General features: G+C 38.9%; 1 protein-coding gene across 2 annotated transcripts in view; it reads left to right on the forward strand.

Moving 5' to 3' along the window:
- The first annotated feature begins 2,450 nt into the window (after positions 1-2,450).
- Positions 2,451-20,800, forward strand: part of klhl32 (kelch-like family member 32) — a 33,479-nt gene continuing 15,129 nt past the window's right edge. The window contains exons 1-5 of one of the 2 annotated variants that reach the window (XM_028016838.1): positions 2,451-2,663; positions 5,112-5,222; positions 9,108-9,285; positions 14,364-14,471; positions 19,055-19,153. In XM_028016838.1, the coding sequence (XP_027872639.1) occupies positions 5,200-5,222; positions 9,108-9,285; positions 14,364-14,471; positions 19,055-19,153 (408 nt within the window). In that variant the 5' untranslated portion in view covers positions 2,451-2,663; positions 5,112-5,199. The remainder of the gene's footprint in view (positions 2,664-5,111; positions 5,223-9,107; positions 9,286-14,363; positions 14,472-19,054; positions 19,154-20,800) is intronic. The other variant, XM_028016837.1, reaches the window with a different exon arrangement.

The following is a 20,800-nucleotide window of genomic DNA, read 5'->3' on the forward strand; positions in this document are numbered from 1 at the left end:
GCCATTTTCTTGTGCTTCCTGTGGATTTTTATGTTATAAATGCACACAGACCACTGAAGTGGACACTAATGCATCATAAAATATACCATCAACTACTGGCCATCAGCTGCAAATGCAAGAAATTATTTTTGTCAAATACAATATGGCCGACAGACAAAAAAGCATGAGAACCGACCCGGTCCCTCCTTCTACTGTAGACGACTCTTGCAAGTAAAAAAAATATTGTGACATCAGATAACCCCTAAGGAACAATACTACTGATGTATTTTTCAAATAACAACTTTGTATTTGGACAAAATTACAATTGATCACATAAAAATAAAAAATAAAAAAACATTTATTTTTACAAAAAAATGTTCCTACCTTTTTTTATGCCTTAAGAAAAAAAAATTTAAAAATGGAAAAGAAATTCTGACACAAAGGATCATAATTCATGCATGAAAGGGATATTACCAAAAAAAATGAAAAAATCTTACTTTGAGGTGTGAATTCCTTTTTGTCTTAACTTTACGCAAGCCTTCATCCTGGCACTCTTCCATGAAGGCTGAATTTGTGGAGAGCGTGACTAACAGTCGTCTTGCCAACCGATTCTCTCACCTGGGCTGTGGATTTCTGCTGCTCTTCCTGAGTTACCATGGGACCCTTGGCTTCTTGTCTTGTTAATTCTCCTTTTGCGTGGCCTTGAGCTGGAGAAACATACTCAGTTTGCACTTTTGCAATACTTTTAGGTGCTTTGTTAATAGAAGCCTGTCACAATGACACATTTTATTCACGTATTTTAAGTTGGGTCAGTGGAAAATACTAAATATTGCTTACTTTGATATACAGATAAGTAGCTTAGTATGAACATAGTGATTCACAAAGAGGTCTCACTTGAATGCTCGACGTACAATGAAGGATGATGCTGCTTTCCTGATTTATCCTCATTCTAAAAAGCATTTCTTTCAGACACTGTTTATCTCCTGGAAGTAGTATTTTGTTTTGTTTTTTTCTGATTTCCACTTTTCCATTTTCCTAATTTTTTTTCCCCCAGAGCAAAATACGCTGTTATAGTGAAGTACAAGAACTGGGAAGACGATTCATACATTTAAACTCAAAAATATTTTTTAAAAAAAGTAACCAAAGTCCCGATTAATGCTACCTGAAGAGATTTATAAGAAAGGCAGGTGTCTGGGAAGTGTTATGAAGGACATGGGGATTGTAACTCCAGCGTATTCCAGGAACCAAAGCAACAGTGCCTTGTGGAATCGTTAATTATGAACTGAACACTTTCCCTTATCAGTGACAAAACTGCTGAACTTTGACTCCTTGGAGAAAAAAATTGACAAGATTATTTACATAAACGCTTAAAAAACTAAAGTGATCAAATAAGAACTTACTTTTTTGGGGGGGAAAAAGTATGTAAGGAACTGTTTGAATGTAATGGTTGATTTCACCAAACTAGTTGTTCAAAACCATAATAATAACACTGCAGTTTTGACTAGCAAGATTACTATAGCACAGCGCTTATACAGAAGAAACATTTAAGCATTGAACAATCAAAGAAGACACAGATCTATGCATCAAACACAGATTTACAGTAATTATTCGGTGGTAACCATTGGCGTCGCCAGACAAATTTTACTGGGGTGCATGCTCCACGATATGTCATCACATTTCAAAGAAAATACTATGAGTGTTAAACAGCAACGTTCTTTTCACATCTACTGTGAAAAGTTACATCAAAGTCTGATTGATTGGAAGAAAAATTAAAAGGAGTAGGAAAAGAATAAATACTTGTGTATAGATCTGTTTGTGTTTGTGTATTATGAAGCCAGTAACATCTAAAAATGCACTTAAATCTTACTCCTCAGTCTCAGGATTCTTATGAAATCCTGCATGTGCATGTTCTAATTTGGAACCCATGCATTGGCAAAAATATTTCTTTCAACTCTGAGAGAAAATACAGTTTAGAGACAAGCTGGAGACATCCCTGAAGAAAACCCAGTGCAGTCAATTGAATTTGACAAAACTGAAACCATGAGTTTTACACTTTATGGTCTATAAAAGGTGAATTCAGGCATATTTGCTTGTGCAGAGCTGCACAGCCTTGGGGATTATAATAGAAAAAAATAATACTGCTTACAGTAAAAAGCTATGTACGGAAGAGTACGGAAGAGGATTAGGGCCACCAAAAGCAAAAAGAGTTCTGACTTTAAAGTCAGAATTCTGACTTTAATCTCAGAATTCTGACTTTAATCTCAGAATTCTGACTTTAAAGTCAGAACTCTTTTGTTTTGTTTTGTTTTTTTTCGGTGGCCCTAATCCTCTTCCGTACTCTTCCGTAGCTATGTGTCTACAAAAAGAAAGGTCAGAAATATCATTATTCAGTATGCATAGCGTGAATTAACCACGCGGGGGCGCGCTTTCTCGGCTATGCAACACCGGGGTTCACGTGACTGAGCACCGCTTAGGGGCGGGGTTATAATGTAATATCTGACGGGCTACAGCAGGGCACAGCCAATACAGAATCCGCGGTAAGTGAGTGCCTCTGCTAGCGGCTGTGTTCCCGTTTCGCCCCGCTGTGGACGGGAAGGAGACCAGCTCCTACGGACGTCAAATGACATTTGTAACGGCGGCGCCACCACGGAGGACGGGGCCGACTCACTTCACATTCATATGCGGTATGTGAGCCCGTGTTACATTGGGATTAAAAGCGAGCCGAAATCAGTAAAATGCCGCGCGCGTACATTTCTGGAGTAAGGTGCTCCAGAAATGTACGCGCGTGGCGCGGCTGTGGGATGCAACAGGGTCATTGTGTTTGTGAATGTGGGGGCTTGTCCTCCTTCTCTGTCCTCGTAGTTTGTGGACTGAGGCGCTGGCCTGTTGCTAGGAGACCTTTTGACAGCTGGAAGCTTTTTGGGAAGTGACAGTTAATGCACTAATGGGGTCTGGTTATTTGGAAACCCAAACCCTCTTCCTCCTCCTCCTCCTCCTCTTCCTCCTCCTCCTCCTCCTCCTCCTCCTCCTCCTCAATCCTGTTACCTGTTCATCTGTAAAGCCTTCTGTCTCCTCTGCTTGAAAAACATTACACAGGCATTGTGTCTGTTTTTTCTTTTTTTAGTCAGGAGATTAGAGCGGTTTGCAGGGAACAATGGCCTACTTGTTGTGATTATTAACTGCGAATACACCCACGTTGAAATATATTTAATCTCCACGGTCTAAAAAAAAAAGAAGACGAATTTTATCATATGTAACCAAAATTTACATTATCTAACCACGTTGTAAAACTCAATGAAAAAAGAGAAACAAATGATTTTATTTGATTGTCTGAGGGGTGCTCCCTGCCCCTCCTCAGTCAGTAGCTGCCTCTGACCATGTGGCTGAAGGTCATTCATAAACAGGTCGATCAATACATCTCAGTGGGGACTACAGAACAGCCGGCTGTACATTCAGCCCTCAGCTTCATGCAGAAAAAAGCATTTATAGGAGGTTAAATGAGACGTAGTCATACCCCTACAACTTTTTGCCGTTTTGTCACGTTACTACTTCTAACTCCAGTGAATTTTACTAGAATTTAATATCAAAGTACCACATGACCCAGTATGTCTTGAAACCAGCTTTTTACATCTAAAGATGGAATTCTTTCCTTTTCTTCTATTGGAAATAGCTGACGCTCAGTTAAATTGTGTGGAAGACATCTGTAAACATTCATTTTCAAGTCTTGCCACCGATTTTCAATTGGATTTAGGTCTGAACTTTGACTGGACCTTCCTAACTCATGAACAAGTCGTCATTCAAGGGTCTCATTTCAGCCTTGGATCCTGCTGGAAGGAGCCTCTCTCCCAGTCGCTAGCTTCTAAGAGGTTTTTCTTCCAGGATTTATCCATCTTATCATCCCAAAACTGTCCAGCTATCCTGTCCCTACTAGGGATGCCCTAATCCACTTTTTTCACTTCTGTTACCAATACAGATATCTGAGGTTTAGCACTGGCCGGTATTGATCCGATACAGAAAAACGGTGCTGAACTGACTTAAAACATTTCTTTTTTTTTTAAAAACTCAGACATAAATGTACTGGATTATCAATTTATTTGATAACTCTGCATCAGTACAGCACACTGAAATACACCAACAGCTTCACAAGCTTGGTTTGATTAAACATGTAAAAACAACACCACTTTAATCTGTTCAGGCGCTGCGATTGGGCGTAAGACAGCCAATTTAAAATAAATACTAAAGAAACTGAAACTGACGAAAACAATACGTGGACTACCTTGGTCAAACATGTAAAAAATTAACTTTGGCAAACCTTCTTTCAAATGGTTCAGAAAGTCCGATTAGAAATTCTAAATATGAGAGTAGACAAATAAATAATAAATCATAAAGTCGCTCAGAACACAAAACATAGAATTAGACTGAAGAGATCTGGCACATTACCACCAATATCTGATCTAGAATTTTTTTCCAATATCGGGACCGATACAGATATGTATATCAGATTGGTGCATCTCTAGTTCAGGGTTATATATGTGTACAGTGTACTTTGAAACCTTTTATACTTAAAAATATATATAATAACAATTTTGGGTTGACATACTTTTAATCAAACAAATTAAATGAACCAAGTGACGAAATATGAAAAATGCCAATGATGAGTGTATATGAGAGGAGCTAGTGAGACTAATTATTGTACAGGAAGTAGGTATGTTTCAATCAGAGTACAGAGTGCAGCTTGGATTTCAGAGTGCACCTGCGCTGACCTCCTGGGTTCCTGTTTATTATCTCCAGTGTATCAGATTCAGGCATGTTGCACATTATGTCAAGGTTGTAGCTACACAAGAAGGAACCGGGTGTAATTTGGACTCCCCGATTGTTCTGAGAACTGCTGAGCTTGTTTGTTTTTTTTGTCTGAACTCTATGTTGGAGGCTGTCACTGCATCCCCCCGTGCTTCAAAAGCAGCTACAAAAATGGTCAAAGTCAACAGCTACGCAGTCGGTAGAAGGGAGAAGTCAGCATTAGGCATGACGTTCGATAACGTGTGTTCGCACGTCGCACGGGAGGTTGTGACAGTTCGGCTCTGTCCAGTGGGTCCGCTGAATAAAGCTGACATGCTGTTCTGTCCTATCAGGCTGATGTCTGCACCCAGAGAGGAGACAACAGTCCTCAGGAGGCACATCACACCTTCCCCTCCTTCATCTCTCGCTTTGTGAAGGGGCATGCCTTCTGAACCCGGCCTCAGGTAAGTAGCGCTGTGAGTCACAACATATCTTATATCCATGTTGTTTTTTTTTGGCTTTTTTTCCATGTATTGACCAAGAATGACTTTGATCTGTGGAGACAAAATCACTGTTGTTTATTAAATCATAGGAAGTCCAATGTAGAAATCAATACAGCATATTGTATTGCCTCAAAAACGGTTAAAATCCTTCCAAATCAGTTTCCTGTATGTAGTTTTACTTGTGTTCCTGTATATTTATGAGCTATTTTTTCAGTATGATGTTGTATGTATGTCAGAGATACACTGACCGATTTACAATATATGGTTTTTGTAAAATTTTACCTTTTACTATTACAGATTTTAATTGACTCGACATTCTATTAAAGGGCTACATTATGAGAGCATAAATGAACAGTATTGAAAATATGGCTGCAAATTATTAAGAAATTATGCATTGGCAACGTTATTTGTTTCATACAGTTTAGTTTTTTTTGCAGTTTCGTGAAATTCACACAGATTCAACAGATTTTGAGCCTTTCTTTTGCGCGAGAGCATAATTGTCAGTTTTTTTGCAAATCTTTCACAAAAATGGTGGAAAAAAAGTGGCTGCTAGCTCCCACCTGGAAGGGGTTTAACAAGGAAAAAACGTTGCAAAAATATTTCTAGGGTAGCACAGAAAAATCTGGGATTTTGACTGCAAATAAATTGCAAAAATAATTGCAAAATACAGATTATTGGTGAATATTGCAATGAAGTGCGATAAAGCCATGTCCTCCCTTTGCCAATGAAGCTTCCAACACTTTCTGTAGCCTTTGCGATTTTGAGCCAAGTGTGGTAATTAACTGCAGTGAGACTCCATATTTAGCATCCAGATTTCTAAATATTACACTGGCATGCAACATTTGAAGTTGTGACACTTGGAATTTGTTTGTCAACACTAATTTGCATTTAAAGCAGTACATTATAATATGAATATTGCACACACATATTATTCCAGCCTTCCTGCCATAAGTAATCAACATTTGCTAGCATTTTAACTGACTTTTGCATCTGATATTTAGCAATTAGTATAGTTAGCATGGCTAGCATTGATGAATGCTAAATTCCTTTTAAATGGCTTACTACGTCTCTATGCTTTCTTTAAAATGTTAACCACTAGACTGATTGAAGATAGTTGACTACAAGTCTTCTTCCCTTGAATGCAAAATCTGGTGCATTCACTGACTGGAAACAGATAGGATATTTAAAGGTTTTTTTACCAGCTACTTAAGGGGTCTGGGCCAATCAATCTAAAAGAATATTTCTCTCTTCACACATGGTGTATGTGGGTTTAACCAAAAATATAAACACTGGTCAGTGATACCATGTGTTTAACTTGGGGAGCAGGCATGACATATTAAACAGGAAGTCAATATTCTGCACTGGAAGTGGATTTGTTAGATGAAGAAAACAAGAGTGCAAAAGTATGAATATTTGTGACTCCATCATGAACTTAATTGTTTTTCATATTAAAGTGGTCAAGAATCCACAAATGGTACAAAGAAGGAAAGCTAGCTGAGCACCAACAAGGTCATATGGAAATTATGGCATCTGCTCAAAAATATCCTCCAGTTTTGTAAAAGAACAAAAGTGAGCAAGATACTTGAGGTTTAACTGTGACCTTATAAAAGTTCAGGCAGTACTGTAACATTTTTATTTCAGGAGTGACATATTTACTCTGAACATCAACAGATTCCAACCCTCTTCCTCTCTCTTATGTTACCTCTCAGTTCTCTGATTGTTAAATCGCTTTGCTTCTAAACCAGCTTCCTGCTTTTCTGTGCTGCCGGATCTCTTTTTCTGTCAGAGTACCTGACAAGCAGCATGAGTTATTATCCCCCCTACCTCCAGACCAGAGCCCCCACACACCTATTTCCTATTTCTATCACCATGAAGGTGACAGAGCAAGCCTCCTGGCAGGCAACAGCATTTAGAGAGGCAACCCAGACTAAAACTGGACATAAGATAGATTTGGGGCGACAGCTCTGCAGGCTGCATGTGCTGTGTATTTGACTATATATATATATAAATTTTAGCAGTACTTACTAGTACCTATTTAATTCCATTTCAGGGAAGCAACACTGCTGCTACATGGTTACAGATTGAGCTTGAATGAAACTAGTAAATGATTTAATAAGGAACAAACTGACAGAATTGCTAATGAACAGTGTGATGCTGCCTTTATCACCACTTTTTACAGGCTCAGGTCAGCCTTGTTCATGTTGAGGTCAGTTTTTAATGAGGTCTCTCTGACTTTCAAGGCGGGAAATTTACTTTCTAGGTGTTTTAGGTAAATTTTCCTCGTGGGAAATTCTGACCTATAATACATCACTACCACTTCACCTTCAGTTTTTTTTAACCTGTGATGTAGGTTTGCTGGAAGTCATTGTCCTGCATTAACTTATATCCATGACTGTGCATTAAATGATATAAACATCCTAGACTTATAAAATATATTATATATATATATTTATTTCTTTATTTGATCAGACATCAAAAGACTACATCCTACAGACTACATCCTCACAATGTAGTATTTGTTGCCAAAAGGGGGCTAACAAGGTGATGATAAGTGCTAAAACACACACATTTGCAAAGCAAAAAACTAAACAAATTTCAAAATATAGTTATTTTACAAAGAAAATGACTCTCCAGTCGGCTGTAGGATTTAAGCAATTTAATGATCTGTTTTATTTTTCTTGATTCAAAAATGAATGAAGAAAGCAATAAGTACATAAACCACTTAAATATAAAGAGGATGTACTTTAGTTTTACTGTTAGATGTGGCCTCTTTAAGTCTATAAAAGGTATAAAATCAATGTTTGAGTTAATAGAAAGATAAAAGGATTAAGAAACATGTTTGCACATAGATATTGCATTCAGTCAGACACACAAGTTTGTTGTTGTTCTGCAACAACAAACCTAGTTTATGAATTCATGCTTGTACTAATGGATCTATGTCCTGAAAATCATCTGATCTCATGTTTCTCTACTCCAGCGTATTTGGCTTTTTACGTCTTCTCACACCGTCCAAAAACAATCTGATTTGGTTAATAGGCGATTCCAAATTATTCTTAAGCACGATTTGGAGGATTTGGAGAAAGGTTCTACCAAGCCTTTTACACTCTAATCCACCCATTCAGAGCAAAAGCTGGTAGATAAAATGAATGAAGGAACGGTGATATCATTATTTTTCACCAGTTGACACAATGAGTGGACACTATAGATGGATGGATCTAATAAGACTACTGAGACATTTTACTGAAATATACTAAGGAAGCTTTAATAAAAGCTTAATGGTTTTTAAAGTCAAATAAGTTATTCTTTGAGAATTACAACTGTAAAGGGAGATATCTGATTATAAGTAATAAATGAAACCCCCTGACAATACTTGAAAGGTCATAAAACTGTGGAATGCATATAAAATCCAATAAACGCTAGACATTTATGGATACATATCTTGCGCAATAAAATATGACTCTGCTTTTAAAGTACTTCTTTAAAAGCAGAATTAATATCTTTTTGTCAATATAGTCAAGATATTTCTAATTAAAGGGAGAAAAAAATACAAAAAAAGCAAAATTGTGTTAGTGATGTGGTACTTTCCAATACATTTCAATCTAAATAAAAAGTATAAACTCTTCATTTTTTCACATTATGCATTTTTCAGTCAAAAATGCCACTAAAAGTTTATATTTCTTAAAAAATCTCAAAGTATGTATTTACTCTTAGAGTTAAATTACTAGGTTCACATGAAAACATTGTGCACATTGTGGATGCAAATTTCTGTAGCTGTTATGCTTTCCTACCAATCACTGTTTTCTGCTTATTGAAGGAATGCCGTGTTTGTTTCTGTGCGTCTAACAGTAAGGAGATGCTGACAGGACAGAGGCTCTGCTACTCAAAGTCCCACCAGGACTCGGTTCTCTCTGCCCTCAACCAGCAGAGGAAGGATGGTCAGCTGTGTGACGTCACCCTGGTCGCCGGCGAGCAGAAGTTCCACGCCCACAAGGCCGTCCTGGCAGCCTGCAGTGACTACTTCAGGGTTGGTACACTTTGTGTTGATGGTTACCTGGAGACTTCACACAACAAACCATCTTATTAGGGAGTGCACGATAATTAATTAATTTTTGGCGATCGGCCAATTTTATCTACTTCCGCAAAGGTCTGGAAGTCAGCCTTTTACTTTACCGTAAGAGCTGTCTGACTGACAGACCCTCCCACCAGGCCATGTCAGCACACGGAAGGTTGACAATTTACCAACTTTGTCGCTAAGTCTGTCACAATAAGCGATAAATCAATTAAAATACGCTTAATAATTTCCAGGGCTTCCCCCAGAAAACCTGATGAACCTGATGTTAGGGGTGCTAGGACAGTCCACCCCTGGGCTACCGTGTTTTTGAGTTAAACATTGTTAAAAGTTATAAAATTCTGAGGTGCATGAGCAGGTTTCATAACGGGTAGGTGCCGGGATGCACCCCCTCACACACAGGTCAATGCGTCAACTGTATATCTATCTTAAGTAATTATTACACTCACTATTACTATTCAATAGGATTTTTTTTAACGGGTGTATCAAAAAATTCTATTTAAAATAAACCAACAATGCTAAGCCTGGTGACCCGCCAGGCTTGCAATACACAGGGGGAAACCCTGAATTTCCATTTGCATGTTTGTTTTCCTTGTGTCTCTGTTTCTCCCAAAGACTGAATGATAAAAGTTTTCACTCTGGTGCATCTTTCTCTGCGTTGTCATTTCCTTAGCGCAAAGGAGGAGTGAACTCTTGAGTCAGTTACTTTGCCTGGCGCATGGCCTGTTACTACAGAGTGTAGCATTAGGAGCAGCAAGCCAGAGAAGCGTTAGTAGTGTATTTGTTGCTAGTTTTGTCTGTTTTCATTGTCTGTAGCTCGTGATTATATTTTTTATGGGCAATTTTGTTTATATAGACTTTGGCCGTTTTTCTTTCTTTATTTAGTGTATTTAAAATGTCTTCCCGTTCCAGTGTTAAGGGTTTTATAGAAATTAAATTAAATTACAATTGGCAGGTCGGGATTTTTAAAGATCGGTGCACCAGTAATCCTAATGCTCAGGACTGTGGCGCCACCTATGACAATTTAGGCTCCAATGAACATTTTTTGTGAGATCACCCTTATCTGATGAGATATTCCACCTTCATTGGCCTCCCAAAAATAATTTGACCTATTTCATTTTGCGAAGAACTGTTGAAGAGACTGAAAAGGTCCCGTTTGCAAGAAGTGGCAAACAATGAAATACAAAGTTTTGCTCACCCAGGCCAGGTCCTCCTGGACTGAACCCTAGCACTAGTTGCTCTGGTTAGGCCTTAGAGGAGCATCAGGCAGACACATGCTGTCAGATATCCAAACAAGAGATTTCCCATTGCACATAGAGAACTGCAGCGATGAGATTCAATTTGGGGACTCTGAGAAGATTAGAAGGTAGATACTAATCCCTCTTCCAAATGAGAAGCAGATTAAATATGTCCAAGTTGCCCGGGGATTATGCCTCCCCTGTGTTACTCTGTGTGACCAGGTTATTTTTACATCTCTCCACAGAGCGCTGATGGCAGGGGGAGTTACACTCTTCTCCTTTTGTGTGTCTTCTTCCTGTCCCTTTTTTTTTTTTACCCCGCCTTTGTTCTCCAAAAAGAACAAGATACAAAAATGTTTGCCTTTTAAGTTTCGTCTCGGCAATAGCAACGCCGCGTCTCCCATCTTCCAGATTATTAGATCACTGTGCAACAGTAAGCAAGAAAAAGTGACTTCACAAGCAGAGCTCTCCTGTTTCTCTGCGTTGGCTAACGATGTTATCTTCAATTTGTCATCTGACTCCATCGCGGGGTTTAATTTTGTTCATTTGCTGAAGAGATGAGGGCGGCTCATGCGGTAAATGGCAGCTGTGTCTGCTCTCTCTTCCTGCCTCTTTTTATTTTTTCCCCCTCACACTCAGAAAAACTTCAGCACTCGTAGCGGTGATTATAACACATTATGTGGTCCAGCAGATGAGAGCGACGGTAATGGAATACCTGAACAGGCGTGACTCGGCGACTTGTCCTGAATATGTCATCTTCGTCTCCGTCCCAGTCCCTTTGTGACGATGTTTACTTCGGGAGACTTGGCTAAGTCAGTCACGTCCCACATCATTCTCCACCTTAGCCACCGCACACATCCACAACTTAAATTGCCGGACTAAGTGAAAATGTAGATTATAAACCTTTACCTGAGTGTTGCTGATTACAAAGACAAAATTGTAAAACCAAAGCCTCCCCAAAACTAGTGATGTCTCACTGTCTAGAAATTTTAACTAAGCCTGTCGCAATAAATAATTCATCAATTAATCGCTTGATAAATTAATGCATGATTTCCATTCTGAAGGACAGTTTTGTTTACAGACAGTTCATAATGCATTTTATTTTCTGTTTTTGGTTGTTGTATTTTATTTTGGATATTTAAAATATCTTCCAGTTCCAGTATTGAGTGTTCTGTAAAAAATTTAGGTTTATTGCCGTTTGAGAGGGTGAACTTGCACAATGATGCCATTATCAACATATTACTTGAAAATATTATTAAAACAACATGTGACCAGCGCTGTGGGCTTGAGGTATATTTGTTTTAAAGTAATCATTTTGACCTGTTAATCAAAGTTCCTAGAAATACTACATATCCATAACTTTTTTTTTTTTTTACATCGTTTTAATATAAATATAAATATTAATACATATAAATATGGCAGGCTGATGTTTATAGTGAGAGTAATGGCAATAAAATCCTTCAGCTGGCACAGAAATTAATATCCAGGGGGTTTATGAGGTGGCGACAAACAGTCTGTGTACACTACTGCAATTGATTCCTAATTGGCCAAGTGTAGATTTGTGTAACCTTTGAGATATTACCACAGTTTTGTTTCATCTATTTAGTGGAAACGTCTCACTATACAGCACAGGTTTACTTGAAAAGGGTTTGCTTAAATTATTAAGAGCAGCATGAACTATTCAATACAACACCCAAAAGGCTATTTTGGGTGTTGGGTTAGAGCTAAGATGTTTGAAAATGTAGTGATGTTTTCTAATATGGATAGTTTTTGGTAATTTTTTTCTCCAATAGTGAAGCAGATTGACAACCAGCAGAGTGAGGTTGGGGTGTGAGCTGACCTTGAGGCTGCTTGGGGTCCTCTGCCGTGGTCAGGGCTCAGGTCAGCTTTATACATGCCAGCTATATGCTGTATATAATTTGAAAGTACATCAACAGAATCACTTTTTATTGTTAATTTAATTAGTTTCTTTTGCTACTAGTGTCTAGGAAGGGGCCACATTTAATGTCGGTCTTTTAAACCTTTACCTAGCATAGTGCCAGTTTGCCTACAATTTTTTTTCTATTGTTGGATTTTTATCCAACAGTATGAGATGTGATGTGAATTTTACAGGGATTCTTACTGTAACTATTATGAGCTCAGTAAGTGCTCACGTCACCTTAGTTGATTGTTATCAATCAATCAAATAATCAATGAATAAATCAATCAAAGCCTGAAATATGTTGGAAGTTGGAGTGTTTGATCCCATTTCTGCCTCTCCATATTTAACCTAAATGAAGATACTGAAAGTCAGATATTTTTGCTCGACTTGTCAACTCTTACAAATCTCCAATCACATTAAAATGATTTTAACATAAATATGTTAAATGGCCCGACCACTGTGTTATTGGTGTAAAGTCAGACTGCAACACTTTTTGACAAACTTCCTTGGTAAAATAGCATCAGCCCTCAAGAAATGACCCAATATTTCTCCCCTACAGGAAAACAACCTCTCTGAAAGCTAATATTTCACTCTAAGTCTTATCACAACATGCAGACACATAAATTTTGCCAGCAGGTCAGTCTATCCACAGAGCTGCAGTTTTGTGCGAAAGGCCCAGAGTGGGCGGGACTCTGTGGCACACTGTGTCTCTGAGACGGTCCGTGTTCCCAAATCGCAGGAGCCATCCTTCACCATCAGTGGCTACCTGGACGTCTCCGCCAAGGACGGCGGCGGTGACTTTGCGGGTGGCCGGTTCTGCCAACATAGTTACTCGATTATGTAACTATAATACAAGTTACATATTATACAATGTCCCTATCTGGCTGGAAGACACACAATATAAACATCACAAAGTGTCAGTTAAATCAATATGGAATGACTTGCTTGAGATGGGGATGTGTCTTCCTCTGGTTTAAGTTCATGTGTGTTATAAATTAGAGAACATTAGATGAGTTATTGCTGATTTTGTGGCAGTAGTGTGCATGCTACAATAACAGAATAGGTGCTTTGGAAACATGCAGAGCTGTTTGTATTTGGGGGGGATGCTGCTGCACACTGTGATTAAAAAGATACTTAAAAATCAAGAGTTAGCAAGATTGCTATCTTGAAGAAATGAAACTGAAGAAAAAGAAAAAAAATTCAATTGTAACAAAAAAAAAATCCCTTTTATGGAGAATTAATGGTTTTTGTTTGTTTTTTGCTACTGCTTTGAAACCCAGACGGAAAACATAAATTACCGATTACTTTTGATAACCTCGTCTGTTTGTTCCGTCCCTCCGTGGTGCCGCTCTCTACTGGTTGGTGCTGATCAATTGACTCTGCCTCCTCATCCCCCTCCTCTTCCTCCTCTTCCTCCGTGGTGTTACATCAGTCGATATAGCTTTGATTAGCGAGCGGCTAGCTGGACTCATGCTCAGCAGTGGCAGATCCTGTGTTGGCTGCTTTTGATTTCACATGGCGCCCAGCGTGCGCTCATGTGACTGTGTGTCTGTGTTCATGGATAGGAGGAAGACGGCGAGGCGTAGCAGAGAGTACCGATTGTGCTGTTTGTTTCTGCTGGTCTCCAGGCCCCAGGCTGGAAAATCGATGGTTGATAAATCCTGAAAGTAGTGCCTGTCAGGCTTAAATTGTCTATTTATGAAAGTCACAAGTCATATGAAACACATAAGTGTAAGTGTATCTGTAAATGCTGCTATATATATAGGAGGAGTAAACTTTGTGAACATAACGCGTGTTTTATTTACTATGACTGAAAAAGTCTGATCCTTCATGTAGTTCTCCTTTGACTGATCATTTTGATTTTGTCTCATCAGGCCATGTTCAGCTTGTGTATGGTGGAGAGCGAGGCAGATGAAGTAACCCTGCAAGGAGTCACCAGTGTTGGACTAAAGCATGCTTTAGATTTCGCCTACACCGGACAGGTGAGCTGCTACAATCGAGCTACTCTGCACTAAAATGCGCTGTAGTGCTCCCTCTTGAGTATGAACCATTAAAAAGCAAAAAAAATAAATAAAAGAGCTTTGTTTAAACTTATTTTTATTAAAAAGTTGTTTGAAACTTGCGGCAATGTGCAAGGTTCCCCAGTGATAATGTCAAATGAGATGTTGACCTTTCAAATTTTGCAGCAACTATTACTACTACTTACCTAACCAGAACTGCCTCTCACCAGCTCCGTCTTTTGTTTAGCACTTATTGATGCCTTAATTAATGCAAAGGGTGACTATCTCTTAATTTAAAGCGCAGTGTAAGGGATTTGGTTTGCAGTCTGAGAAGCTTGAAGTCACTGATTTCACCTTCAATGTTTCGGTATATTAGCCTGTTCTAGAGATAAATGTGAAACTGCCCTGTAGCTGAAGTTACAACGGTCATGCAACAGGATGAATATCCACCAAAAAAGTAATAGATCTACAAAAGTGATGACTGAAAACAAAGGAATTAATGTATTATTGGCCCATGATGTCTAGATGTTAAGATCCATGTGTGGAGACTGCTACACTACTAACAAAAAAGTAAGGATATTTGGGGTCAAATTTATGAAAACGTAAATAGTTTATGATACAATGATATATTATATTTTAAAAATAGGGCCTTTAAGAAGAAGCATTGTGATTTCCTAATATCAAACAGTGTATTGAAAGCCAACATCAGTGGTGGGTACATGGGTAACCGTGTTTCCATCAACGTTGTTTTATGCGCATTTTGAAGTATCGCATTAGAAAAGGTTGATGGAAACGGCAAAATTTGAATACAACCTCCTCAATTACCCCCAAAAAAGTTTTTATGCTTACTTTAGGTGCTTTTTATAAAAAAAAAATAGCTATAGCATAAAAACTATGCTATAGCTTTTCTGAAAAGAGCTAATTTGTTAAAGGATAGATGGAAACACATTTGCTAAATAAGTTACAATGTAGCAAATATTTACCTCACATGTCTGATGGGTTGTTTCCATTGTCAGCATGCATTAGATTTGCATTTCTTTTGCTACGTCTCTGGACTGCATGCAGCATCCCCAGTATTAGTACTAGTGTACAGCTCATAGTACTGTAAGGCAAACATCAGTTGACTGGCTTTCTATCATAAAGTGGGACAAAATCCATCCACATCGAAATTAAAAATATGGATACTTCAAGTTGTTCCTAATAAAGATGGTTTGGATTCAGCTCCTGAGTTTGAGTTTTACACATTGAATAAGCACAGACCTGAGATGTAAATACCTAAATTTCTGAATGAGTAAAGATCATATCACTGTGTAATAAATTCTGGTACACTACCCCCTGAAACTGAAACAGGGTTCTACTTTATTTTTATTTATCCTTTGAGTAAATGAAGCCTTACAGCCCTGAAAGAAATTCTGTCTTACAATTTGTAGTTGTTGACCACCGTCACACATGTCACATAAATAATTCAAAACGCGGGTTTTGCAGATTACAGTTTTAATCTCAGCACCATAAGCTCCCACAGCAGGATTTAAAAGCCGTGCAAGGTCTGTCCATCCTAGGCAAGTGGCAGCCAAAAATACAGAAAAACATATTTCGGACATAAAATGTACATTTAAGAAACAACACAGCATTAGATTTTCATTGTGAATCTTCAGGACAGTTTTTTGAGAGACATTGTCATCTGTCCTTGCTTTCTCACCCTCGCGCCGGGAATCGTTTGCGGTGTAATTGTTTGTCTTGACCTTTTCGTCACTATGGCTGAGCCTTCAGCAACCAGCGCTGTGGCTTATTTTGTATCCTGAAAAGCTGTGAACTTATTAAATACTCCTAATTATTCCCACGAAAATGAGCAAAAGAGTGTGCCAGTAAGTAGGTCAACTGCAGGCTCGCAAGCCGCCCCGTTTCGTTTGACTCTGATCCTCTCTGCCTAAAGGAGATGAAAGTTCATGAGACGTTTCCTCACGTTGTAGGTGGCAACCTACTAAAAAATCCTTAAGAGTGAGAGTACGGACAAGCCGCACACAAGATGCTGACCTGAAATCCAGAAAATTCAGCTCTTGCTTTATCTTCTTCTCCAGGTGAACGTTCACAACTGGCGAGTACAACACACGCCGGATTACACAAGAGCTCCCTTGACTCCCACACTAAAGTAGGCACAATGTTACAAAACTGACTTCTGCTGAGTGAGGCTGAAGTTTTCTAACCATATTGGCTGGAGTGAGGAGTATGCCAGCAGGATATGAAGAACATTCACTTACAGTCACTTGGAGTCATTACTGACACAGTGGTGCAGGTGTTAGCACTGTTGCCTTCAGGTGAAAAGGTGCTTGGTTTGACTAAGGTCAAGTCTTCAGTAGCTGCATTTCTTCATTTTCTATTTTCCCATACTTCCTGTCCCTCTTGAGTTTTTCCCCGCTATATTTCAGTTTTTATAAGTTTTCAGTTTTTCAGTTACCAAACACTTTTTTGGCTTCACCTCTACCTGCCTCACTACATTGCAGTCCTCACTAACAGCAGGGTGCATCTCAAAGACGGTGCTAGGTCCACTCATGGTCAATCAAGCCAAGGGAGATTGACCAGTCTACCTTGGCTTAACGGTCGCCAAGGGAGATTAAAGGATTTCTCAAACATGCATAGAAGAATGAAATCAACACTCCAGGTATGTTTTTGATGAGGTAATAACATTATAACATGATGTGAAGCTCAAAAAAGTCAATTTTACATAATACTTCCCCTTTAAGTCAAGAAGGGTAAGTGATAAAAAATATTGTCTGTCGTCTCATTTTTCTAAGTGCGTATTTTTGTAATAACAGTGTCGCCAACAGCGACGATGAAAGTGAGCTCAGAAAGTTAGAGGCTGAATATATTACTATAAATCTGACTCTAAAGGACAAAAAAACCCTTTTATTTTACACTTTTTTGTGGTCGTTTGATTCATAAATAAAAGAAAAATGTTTTCAATAGTCAGAAAGACTTAACGGAAAAGGAAATTGGTCAAATTCTGTATGTCACATTGTTTTTGTACTCCCCTTTAAGAAACAATACAAAAGCTTAAAAAAATAATTAAAATATTTTCATCCAAAAGTTTTTGTTTCACTTGAGGATAACTTCTAAAGTCTTGAGAAAAAGAAAACTTACTCCTCAAAAACGAGTCCTCAAAAAACAAAACACCCCAAGGCGAGTTGGTTTCTGTAGACCAACTTTCATTTCCCTGCTCCTTCATCATGACGCTGCCAACACCGTACTTTCTGGGTTCAGTGTTTTTGTATTTAGGCTCAAAAGAACAAATGTGGTATCGTCTGACCACAGCTCTTTCTCCAGCTGGCTGACCGTTCTCCAACCATCTAGCAGCCACTCCTGCTTTGTCCTAACAGGAACCATTTAGTTTCATGTTTCTGTTGAAGAAAAAAAAGAAAAACTACCTGAGTCTCCAGCTCATCTTCCTAAATCAGGATGTTTCACCAGAATACCGATTATGACCGGTGATTAGCGCATTTCCGCTCTCTCTCCGAATCGGTGCACAGGCTGCCGTTTAAGCTGAGCGAATAACCTCTTTTTATTGCCCTCTTATCTGAATACGTTAGCTTCTGGAGCTCATAGATGGTGCGTGTGGTTAACTGGCCTGCAGCCCAGCCCTGCCAGGAAGCCATGCTGTGATGAATGGAAATGTGCAGATGCAGCTAATTGCAAGCAGAGGGAAAATGATACGGCTATGAGAGAAGCTTTGTGGGATTTCTTTTCCCCCTTTGGATGCACGTATATCTATAGAAACACTTTAAATAAGTATTTTTTAATGAATTTGCGGGGTTTAAGTAAGTCTTAAAGTGGTAAAATAGTGTGTTATGAAGCAAAAACTGACTTTGCCCATTACTTGGACAACATGCAGAGGAGGGGAGACAGAACATTTGTTCTCAGATCCGTTTCCCCCCCCCCTGCCTCAGGATGAATAAATAATGAGCAGGATTCAGGAAAAACATGATAGCCGCTAAATAACGCTTACCTGTTTACTGTGTCAGCAACATTGAAAAGCACAATGATGAAGTCATTTTTCTCGTTTCCACCCCTGATGCAGTCACAGTTATGCTGCTATGCAGCTAATTGCATAGTAGCAATTAGGGCAGTGCTGCTGAATGGATTATCAAAGATTTCCTCTCGGTTTAGAAAAACCATTGCAGATTAGTCCTCTGTGTGTCTGGTTTATTGGGTTGTTGAAGAAACGTTAAATTTGTCGGACCTTGTTGTCTCCCAACAACACTACCTGGCTCTGCTCTCAGCAGCTTATGAGCATGATTTGGCGGATTTACGGAGTGTTATGCCAGGAAAGAGAGAGCGGCATGGCAGAAGCTGAGGCAGACTTTCATCAGATTAGCCCTAGCTTAGCTTCTGGTCATTCAGCTCAAACAGGAAGCAAAGTCAGCAATAGTTTGATGGATAGTTTAACTTGAATCATGCCTTGACTTTATGAATAAATAATAAATTAGAGCAAATAGTAGCTCTAACAAATCAGACACACTCTGAGTGTGTAAAAATCTGATGGCCTTTTTTTTTTTTTTTTTTTGGTCCAGATTCTGTTGGAACCGGCTGTTATCCAGGACGTCCTGTCTGCGGGCAGTCACCTTCAGCTACTAGAGCTGCTCAGCCTCTGCTCAAACTACCTCATCCAGGTAGACGTGCATGTACACACACACCCCTGCACACACCACATCTTTCCATGTTAATAGAGATTTTGCGATGACTTTCATTCATGTTTTACAGTAGCGGCTGGTGCTAAAAAAACTGAGGGGGGCGCACACAAACAAACAAATGAAAAACAAACAAAACAAATCTTAAAAAATAGCACTATTTGAACATGAATTTTGCCCTCCTTTCCTTCTGCCCTGCAAATTTCTCAATTACATTCTTGTTAAAGTCAGTCATCTCTGTGACTAGTCTTTTCTCCATTGACAACATGGCCAATGCATTCAGCCTGTCCTGAGTCATTGAGTTTCTCAGAAAAGTCTTGATTCTTTTCAGAGTTGAAAAGCACCTTTCAGCTATGCTAAGTTTCCCCCAAAAACTTAGCTTCATTGCATTGTCTAGGTGGCTGCGGCTGTTTTCGTGCCGTTTGCATTTTTCTGAAAGATGTTTTAAGTCTCTTACCCCAGTTGTTGTCCACATTTCCTCCGTGCCAGAACTTTGAAATAGCAAACACGGAAAGCAGTAAAATGCATTGCTTAATGCAAACGTAAACGTGAATCGACCTAACGAACTGCAGCTGCGCTAATGAGTCGAATCGGGGATTGTCCAATCACACAATGTTTTAAAAAAAAATAGCCAGTACTGACGCTCTACCAGTAATGACACAACAGAATGGGTGTGTCCGGGACGCAGAGCGCTGCGCCCTGTGGAAAAACCTTAAACAACCAATTAAAAGTCAGCCTCAGATCACCTGCTTGCCAAAGGTTGATGCGCCTACATACACTCTCATTAGGACGGCGCCCCGCACATAGGAAGTGTGCACAATGTGAGCAATTAGAATTATGTATTTACTATTTTAATAAATTCTAACATGTCTATTGGACACACAGTATGAATAAATACATTTCTAAGTATTTTGCAGTTCAGAATAGAAATCATTTATTATCTAAACAATTTAAAGGGGGCGGCGCCCAAGCGCCCCCTACTGGCCAGCCGCCACTGATGTTTTATCCATTTCTATAGCCTAAACTTGACCCTAAACCTAACCATTAGCAGTACATGCCTAATCAAACTTTGTTCTTTTTTTTTTTTTCAAACAATGATGACTAGTTTATCTATGGTTATTTTAGTTGAAATGATAGATAAATGTTTATGTATTTATATTAAATACAAAGCCTGTTAACTGTGACCCTTCCCCCCGCAGCCAAATTCCTCTGGAACTGGGTCTGTGCCTAACCCTAAGTGTAACCTTAACTCAGTTTACACCTTAGTCCTTAACTAGGGATGCACAATATATTGGCATTGACATTGGCATCATCTGATCTTGTTCATCTAACATATTGGCACAGCAATACTAATATAGGATATTGATATTGGTTCAAATTTTCACATCGGTGTATCACTATCCCTCAACCAAAAACAGAACTTCAACTTCAGGAGTCTGAAGGACCAACAGCAGGTCCTCGCAATGTTTTTTTTTGTGTTTTTTTTAATGGGCTTTACAAGGTGGGAAATGCTAAAACACAAACACACCTCATTACAATTTTCCATTCTCTAACCCCAGTGCTGAATCTAGCCTTACATATTAATAGCTCATGCATAACCACACCCTTAACTCCTTAACCTGAGCTCAG

This window comes from Xiphophorus couchianus, chromosome 5 (assembly GCF_001444195.1).
Source record: "Xiphophorus couchianus chromosome 5, X_couchianus-1.0, whole genome shotgun sequence".
NCBI classification, from domain to species: Eukaryota; Metazoa; Chordata; class Actinopteri; order Cyprinodontiformes; family Poeciliidae; genus Xiphophorus; species Xiphophorus couchianus.